The sequence below is a fragment of the Pyrus communis genome, chromosome 2 (genome assembly GCF_963583255.1).
Source record: "Pyrus communis chromosome 2, drPyrComm1.1, whole genome shotgun sequence".
Taxonomy (NCBI): Eukaryota; Viridiplantae; Streptophyta; class Magnoliopsida; order Rosales; family Rosaceae; genus Pyrus; species Pyrus communis.
The window spans coordinates 17,637,020-17,645,888 of NC_084804.1; the positions used below are offsets into that span (position 1 = coordinate 17,637,020).

The 8,869-nt window shown below is 39.3% G+C and overlaps 1 protein-coding gene across 1 annotated transcript; it reads right to left on the minus strand.

Moving 5' to 3' along the window:
- Window positions 1-1,045: 1,045 nt before the first annotated feature.
- On the minus strand, window positions 1,046-3,140 carry LOC137723559 (uncharacterized). The gene has a single exon (XM_068462762.1). It carries the CDS (start codon window positions 3,138-3,140, stop codon window positions 1,194-1,196), a length of 1,947 nt encoding a protein of 648 aa, XP_068318863.1. The 3' UTR covers window positions 1,046-1,193.
- Between the last annotated feature and the right edge of the window lie 5,729 nt (window positions 3,141-8,869).

Genomic DNA, 8,869 nt, shown 5'->3' on the forward strand with positions numbered 1-8,869 from the left:
CTGGCTTTTAGTATACATATAATATCTTAAAATATGTAACGATTGACATGTTAGGTCCATATATGTATGTATACACACACACATGTAAAATTGTATTTTGGTTTGGGTTCAACATCCTCTCTTTAACAAAAAGCCAAAACAAATGTGAATATGTGTAAGAATTTTTCAGTTTTATTGTTGTGTTGTCATGTAATGTTACAATACCTATATTGTAACACGTATTTTATTTATTATTTTTATAACTGCAAATATAAATTCATCGTCCACCTATGTTATAAATAGGAATTGACAACACGATATCGATGGCGGTGGTGTTAGGATCGTAGCCAAGACCTTTTCAATATGCAGCAGGGTGAGGAGACAACAAGATCTCAAGGTGGTCGCATACACATTGAGGCAGCATTTGGTTGCTTTTATACATACACAAGATCTCTCGTTGTACCAATGACTCCATATTTTTAAATCACAAGTTTCCTGACATCATCTAATATTTCAAATCAATAGACTGTCTAACATCGTCTTAATATTTTCCTATCTTATCTTTTCGGTCCTCATATGTTTTGTAAGACAAACTCTGCCACCAGAAGAATGAAAAACTGCACTCCGGGTTCCAACGGTAGAATTCACTGGCAAAAAAAAAATTACTTGAGGCCGGAAGTGTTGGCAAAACAACAATACACACACACACACACACACACACACACACATATACATATATATAGTACTATATATCACAATCGAATAAAAGGAACAACGATTGACTTTATATATAAATGAGCAGCATCTGATAATTCAATTAAAATAATTCAGTAACGGATTTCGCAGATAGAAACTTGCAAATTTGCAGCGTCCTTGAAATATAATTTCACCTGTACTCATGCTTGTAACTACAGTCGTAAATTTAATTACTTGGATTTCCCCAATGTGGAAAAAAGAACCCAAAATAACTCAAACTACATTACACCTCCGACAGAAGTTTCAGTTTGAACAATGAAGAAACTTGAAAAGAAAGGACCTAGAAACTAAAATGCAGAAGCTAGCGCAGGAAATTCGGCACCCTGAACCCTAATTCACATATATATGTTATGTACATCTTCAGATAACAAAGAAACAAAAACAAAATAGTTAACACTGAGATTAAATCTTTTTTGGCTATATCCCCTAAAAAGTTAATATTGTACACCTTGATTACATTAATAAAATCCTCTTGATCCTCTAGACTGATAAAGCTCCAGCCTACTTTTAGCTTCCGGTAACAATTGTTCGACTGATTCATCATTCGCCAAATGAGCCTGCTTCGTCGACCACTCTAGCACAATCAGTACCTCCTCCTGAGCAAGCGTCTCGCTGTCCGGAATATGCAGTGCGATGTAGCACAGCAGAATCAACGACGGAATCTGCACTCCGGATTCCCCAAAGTAAACCAGTTGAATCAGATGCTTGGTTCCCCCAGCGTCTATAATCGCTTTACAGTGATTTACGTGGAGGAAATTTTCAGTGCATGCAAACTTATTCAGTGCAATCACAGCCGCCGTAGAAATACTCGTTTCTGTTTCGTCGAGCAGCTTCACCAATGGGCCAATGAATCGCGTCTCTGTCGCTCTGAAAGTTCTTGCTAAGTTTCCGATCGCTTGTATGCACGGTTCAAGCAGGTCGGAGTCTGCCTTTTCGACTATTTTCAGAAGCTGCTCGACCACGGCTTTGCAGGCGGGGGATGTTGGCTTGAAAGCCGACCGCCTCAAGTCCGCACTCTGCTCAGCCACCGCGGTTATCTCCATCAGCGCCTTGGCCGAATTCTGCTGAACGTCCCAAGAACCTTTTTCTAGTAAAACTGCGAAACATAAAAGCGCTCTTGACTCCGTGATGCTGCCACAAACACTCGCATTCCCCTTGGAAAGCTTCCACAGCGCCCTCGCCGCCATTGCCTTCATCTCCGCCTTGGTTTCGGGGTCCTCGTACTCCCTCCCCTTGATGCTAGCCCCGGACAGTGCCACATGGTGATTGTGTGGTCTCGCAATGTGGTGAGTTGGAGGTGGATGATGAAGGTTCTGGTGATTGCTATTCTGAGTTGGGTTCCCTTGGCCATGACCAGAGTCAGGGGGAGCCGAACCCTGATTCTTCATAGTCACTGCGCTATTCACAAGATTCTGTATCTGACTAAACGTGTTTTGATTCCCCGTTATAGGGTGTGCCGTCTGATGCTCGGTGTTCTTGCTGCTCCCCATGACAATCGAGTGCAACGACATTTGTTGCTTGCTCGGTATGGCGTACTTACTATGCTCCTGAATCGTCTCAAAAGCGAGATGACTCACGAGTAATCGGATGACATTGTTTTGCGCAAAAGGGTCTTGGCATTTCGGATGATTCTCTGCCATTTCGGAGACCGCCCAGGCGACAAGCGCCTGGACTTTCATGTTGCCTTCTTTGAGGATTTTCGCAAACACTGGGCAGACTCCCGCGTTCACAATCTGTTCGACGCTTTCGGGGTCCTTTCCTAACAACCCAATTGCCCTGGCTGCGCTCTCCTGTCCTTCGCTTCCTCCTTCCTTCAGCATCTTCAGCAGCGGAGGCACCCCGCCTTCCTCAATAATCAGCCTCCCGTACCTGTCGTTGTCTTTTGCCAACGACACTAGAGAAGCTGCCGCATCCGATCGCTCCTCCATCGAGCCAGTGTGGAGGGTCGCAATCTGTTCCCAAATGAGGCAGAGGATGGGCTCGTTGGAGGCGATCGGGGGAAGCCCCAGATACTCGTCGTCGCGGTCGTCGGAGGAGGCTGAGACTCGGAGGAGCCACGACACGTCTCCAATGTTGTTGTCGAGGGACTGACCGATCCTTTTGAACGAGCCGCTGGGGATGATGGTGAAGACGCGTTGCATGAGGCCGGTGGCTCGGCACTTGATGACGAGGGTGAGGGCCTTGTCGAGGGCTTGTTCCGTATCGTCGATGATGCGACGCGTGGGGCGCTCGTAGAGATCGTTGCTCGCACGCGCTGCCTGGCGGAGGAGGCCGGCGAGCTTCTCGGTCTTGGATTTGAGCTCCATACACTCTTGTTTGTTTGATTGTGCCTCGTCGGCGGCCTTGCTCACCTGGTCCGCCAATTGTATTGGCCTTGCCAGGATCTCCTTCACAATCGCCGCCATGGCCAAGGCCCCCCAAAACCTGAAACACTTTCAAACTGAAGAAACCCACCTCAGAAAATCCCAATCGGAGATGGGTTTTTGTCCTTCAACAATGTCAACAATGCAATGCGATTCTTCCTTTAATCATCATATATTCATGTTTATTTAATCAAAACATTAACGTAACAATGGGATCATTTTTATGGCAGATGGAGTTTCTTTGGTGTTCGGGTGGGGAAGATTATGGATGCGTTTACATTCCCAATTGTGTATCAGTGATGGTGATGGTGGTTTTGGGGGTGGAAGAGGAGGGTGGCGCCGCCGGTACGAGGAGGAGGAAGAGGAGTTAATTGTTATGGTGAAACGGGTTTTTCTCCAACTTACATGTGAAAAACCTACAATTCATGTTGACGTACGTTATATATAGCAAGTGAATATTGATTGGTCTAAACTCTCTTTGGATTTATTTAATCCAAGAAAAAACTCACTCTTGGATTTTCAAATAATATTTTGTTACATGAAGTTGTCCATAATATGCAGTATTGCATTGTCGAATTGTATTACGACAGATGCATATATACACCCATGTAGCAAACATTTTCTTTTTTGGATTTTTCACTGCCGATCAAGGTCTTCTTTTTAAGGACTTGTGAGGACCTTTTTTATATGAACCATTAGATTAATCTAACGGTAGTAAAACTGATGAGATTATATTATCCTGTTACATCTAAACAAAATGAAATGCAAAAAAAAAAAAAAAAAAAAAAAAAAAAAATCATGCCGTCGGCAGATTTCGCAGAAATTATAGAACCAGTATTCGAAATCGAAACGATCTAGTTATCGAGTCAAAAGAGCAACAAATTGTGAAGGTTTTTTCTTTTACAACAATAATAGTCAGGCTCCATAATTTGGTAAATCCACCACCACCTCCCCTTTCCTTGATCAAGGCTGATCCAAACTGTGAAGTTTTTTTTCTTTTCCTCCTTTTATTTTCTGTTTAATCTGTGTGTTATTTCCTGATGAGAGAAGGGGAAGATAATTGTAATCCATAACAGAATCCCAGATGCAATGCAATGCTAGATCGATCGATGGATGTGAAAGATTTGAGATTAATTAAGGAGTAAGGATTATGGAAGAATGAATGCCAGAAATGACAAAAACAAGAAAGAAGAGGAGAGGAAAAGGGAAGACGAGGGAGAAGAAGACATGGCTGTTCTCCCAAGTTCGAGGATCCTGCGAAATCTGAAATCACGGCCTGTTCTCCCTTCAACCTAAGAAATCTGAAGTTGTGAACTGTTGGAGAACAATTTAGAAACAATAAAATAATAAAAATACAGAATCGAAATACTTATACTTTATTATTAAAAAATACTTGCAATACAGAATGCAATTACACAATAATTACAAAAAATTAAAATGATACTAACTTGAATGAATGGAAGGTAGAGGCTAGCGCAAACGCTATGTCCTTTGAACAGTATTTCCGTTCCACTCGTGTACTTGTGGTTCCACAATGTCTGCTCGATCAGGATACAACTATCTAATTCTACAACCCGCACTGGATTATAGAACTCTAGCGAATTGCTTTGTGTGTTTACTCTCTGGAAATTTTGTACGGAAGACAAGGAGGAAGAAAAGATGATCTTTGATGGAACTGACGACTCCAATTATATAGGCTCTTTCAAACCTCTTCAAACACCTTTTGGATGTATCTGAAGTTATACAACCCTTTCCAAAGAGATACAACTCTTTCCAAAGAGTTAAACGTTTTTAATTAATTGAATTCGAAATTAAAACTAATTGATCAGATTAATTTTAATTCCTTGGCCCCAAGGCCCAAGGCCCTTGTGTTGATTGATTAATATTAATATTATAGTATAATCATAAAGCCTAATCCACACAATTAGTGGCCCAAACCTCAATCCTCATTCCAAATGGTCCAAGTTCTAATTACTAAGAAGAAGGAATAAGCCTATATAAAAGCTAGTGAAAAACCACTGTTGCCTGATATGGGACAAGAGGGGTCTCAAAACTCCTACAACCCTATTTTTGTGGAGTTTCATTTTGTTTAGGTGTAACAGAATTATATAATCTTATTAGTGTTGCTACCGTTAGATTAATCTGATAGCTCATATAAAATACGTCTTCACAAGTCGTCAAAATGACCTTAGGAGAGCAACTTTGTTCGCCCCATAGTGCTATGGATGTTTGTAACTTTGTGGTGGTTACTATATGTACATTTGTTTTCTTGACACCTCTCTCAATGTGTATGTACATTGTGGCATACATCTTATCAGTTGTATATGTAACTATGAGTGTAGCAGTCTCTCTTACGTAATAAAATAAATAAATTCATGGTTAGATACAACATGTTTCACCTAGGATTTTCTTGCAAATATACAGCCATAGATCACCTAGTGTGGGTGTTTGTGTGGGGGAAAAAATCCACGGTGTACCTGCAATATAGGACAGGCGTACCACCAGTTAAAAATTGGCATGAAAGGTGGTGAATGATAGCAGAGGCAAACTTTTCTGGTTAATCTCCTTGCAGTTTGTTGGGATTATGAAATCCGTTCGTTCCTGTTAGCTACAGGCCATCACATGTAATCTATGGAAAGCGCGATGAAAATTCCAAAAAGGCCAAGGCCAAATTACATTGTATGATTCTCTTGTACGTGCTCTACTCGGACTAAGGCAATGCCATGTGGACACAATTTACATACATGGATACGGACTCTACTAGTCGATCGTATAATTTTGCTTTGGTTATCATCACAGAGAAAACTAGCTACAATTATTTACACGTACGTGTTGGAAGTTACCGCAGATATGAGAGGAAAAAAAAAGCACAATGATTATGAGAGAGAAAAGAGTTTGTGATAAAATAGGTGATTAGTGGCTTTAAAAGTGACTCTGGGAGCATCGATCTACCGAGAGAAGCTAAATTCAGGGAGTCAAAACTTCTAGACCAAAAAAAAAAAAAAAAAAAAAAAAAAAAAAAAAAAAAAAAAAAAAAGTGTTGTAAATGAATTTTTCTTGGATAAAGGAGAGCTAATAGGGGTACAATTTTGTAGCAACTCCTTCCAATTTTTATAGGATAATTCTAGAGAGATTAAATTTGGAGACAGTTTTGAAAACAAAAAGATATGAAAGTTGATGATTGATTTATTACTTAAATATTGATAAATGTGTTTATTCCTATTGGTGACACATCATTTAGTTTACAAATTTAGTCTTCCTAGCATTACTCATTCTTATATCTCAGCTGATTCCCCCTTCACGCACTCCCCACCCCCCTTCCTCTCGGTTAAAGTATCAACAAGTTGTAAATACGACATTTGCCAGGGTTGCTACAAAAATAAACATGTATTTACTCATTCTTATATCTCACTTGATTCCCCCTTCACGCACTCCCCACCCCCCTTCCTCTCGATTGAAGCATCAACAAGTTGTAAATACGACATTTGCCGGCGTTGCTACAAAGATAAACATGTATTAGCTACCCGTTATACGCTATAACTGGAGAGATGCTCTTATGTCGTATGGGCTTTTATTTATTTATTTTTATTTTTATAAATTTTTTTTTAAATACAGACATTGAATTATAGAACTTTCCTCTTCATCACGCTATAACTGGAGAGATGCTCTTATGTCGTATGGGCTTTTATTTATTTATTTTTATTTTTATAAATTTTTTTTTAAATACAGACATTGAATTATAGAACTTTCCTCTTCATCCTTCTTCTGTCGGCCTGTTTGGACCAGCATAGGTAATGAAAAATTGGATGCTTTATTAAGAATTAATATACAAGAAACCAAACTTTTTTTGGACTCCAAAAACAGCAACATCGTACAGTATCTTAATCTTACCTTAGAAGGGGACATTACAGATTAATTACTAAGTAAGCTAATTAATATTTCTTCTTCTGCAGCCACTTGATGAAATATGTATATTTGTGGAAGTTTGGCCTAGCTTTTAGCTGTACAGCAAATACTATATTACTATGCATCTCTCATCAGCAGTGTAACGAAGGAATCTCTCATCTAACACTTGAGACTTCAAAGTTCTCTGCATGCACTTTTTTCAGCACATGAATTTCAGCTCAATAATTTCTTGTTCACCCTTTAATCTTATGTAAAAGTGTCTTGAGTAGGTCTTTGAACACAATCCATAGTCTAAAAACTTTGGAATTCCATGATTTCCACAATAATTTGAACCAAAAATTTAGCATAGATATATAAATGAGATGTCTGTTGAAAATGCTAGTGGGTAATGAATGCCCACAGTAACCTTGGCACAGTAATATTGAAATCCTTGGCAGATGAATGTGGACTTTGGGAATACAGGAGATCATATTTTCCAAAAGGGTGTTGTAAATTTTCAATGTATAATTAATGCATCAGTATTGGAGTTGCTCTATAATTAGAGCACTCCGTATGCTTTCAATACACAGCAAAAAACATACAGACAGAAAGAAAGAAAGATCAATAACATCATCTATTCCTCCGTCTTTTATTTGTTATCATGTTGTGCTATAGTTTCAGTGTGACATTTTACACTTACTTCTCTCCATTCACTAAAAAGGTTTATCTATTTAACTTTTACATATTTATAACACGTTATCAGCACGACACTCTAAATATAATTATTCTCTCATTTCTCTTTGCCGAACGAAAAAAAAAGGTTTCCTCGAAGGTTTTTACTGTTCATCTTCTTCCTCTGCCTCAACTGCGCGATATACCCTCGCGACGAACTGTTTGCTCCATACCTGCTCTTAATTCTCAACCTAACAATTACATACGTCTTTGATTTCTTGTTTGGTGTAGATCTTGATTACTAACCTAGTATTTATTTATGTTAATTTTACTGCAATCCAAGATGGTGCGATACAATCGTCCATCTTGAATTGCAAATTTAATCTTATTGCGATCCAAGACGGTGCGGTATCATTGCCTATCTTGGACTGCAGATCTAACTTTACTGCAATTTTGGGTGGTGCGGTATAATCGCCCACCCTACCTTGCATATTTAAATTTGCATGCTGTTTAATTTCATTGCAATTTTAGGTGGTGTGGTATAATCGCCCACTCTACTCTGCGTATTTAAATTTTTCCTGCTACTTGAGTGGTACGGAATAATCGCTCATTCTATATTATATTATTTCAATGAGAATGGTGAACTTGACGAAGCTTGATTATGCTGCCCTGGACATTACTTAGAAGAATTACTTACTCGAGTACTGGATACCAAGATTCATCTGGAAGCAGGGAATCTTGGAGATATTATAAGGGAAGAGAACAACTCATCCTCTCAAGGTCGGGCAAAGACCATGATTTTTATTTGTCGCCATCTTGATGAGGGACTAAAGAGCGAGTACTTAACGATTGAAGATTCGTTAACTCTATGGAAGGCCTTGAGAAACAGATACAATCACCAAACAACGGTGATTCTTCCAAGAGCTCGCTATGAGTGGACTCACCTAAGGATCCAGGATTTCAAGTCAGTGGCAGAGTACAATTCTGCATTGTTCAGAATTACCTTTCAGATGAAGCTCTGTGGGGATACTATTACTGAGGAAGATTTGCTAGAAAATAAGAAACATAACCCTAAATTAAATGGTAAAATTCACCTAAAATCTGAACAGTCACGTTTTGGACCCTAGAACTACTCCAAAACTGGCCCAATATAGCTAAATTTAAGGTTGGGAATATTCTGAGCACTTCTCTAGAATGTCACAAACCCATCAGAG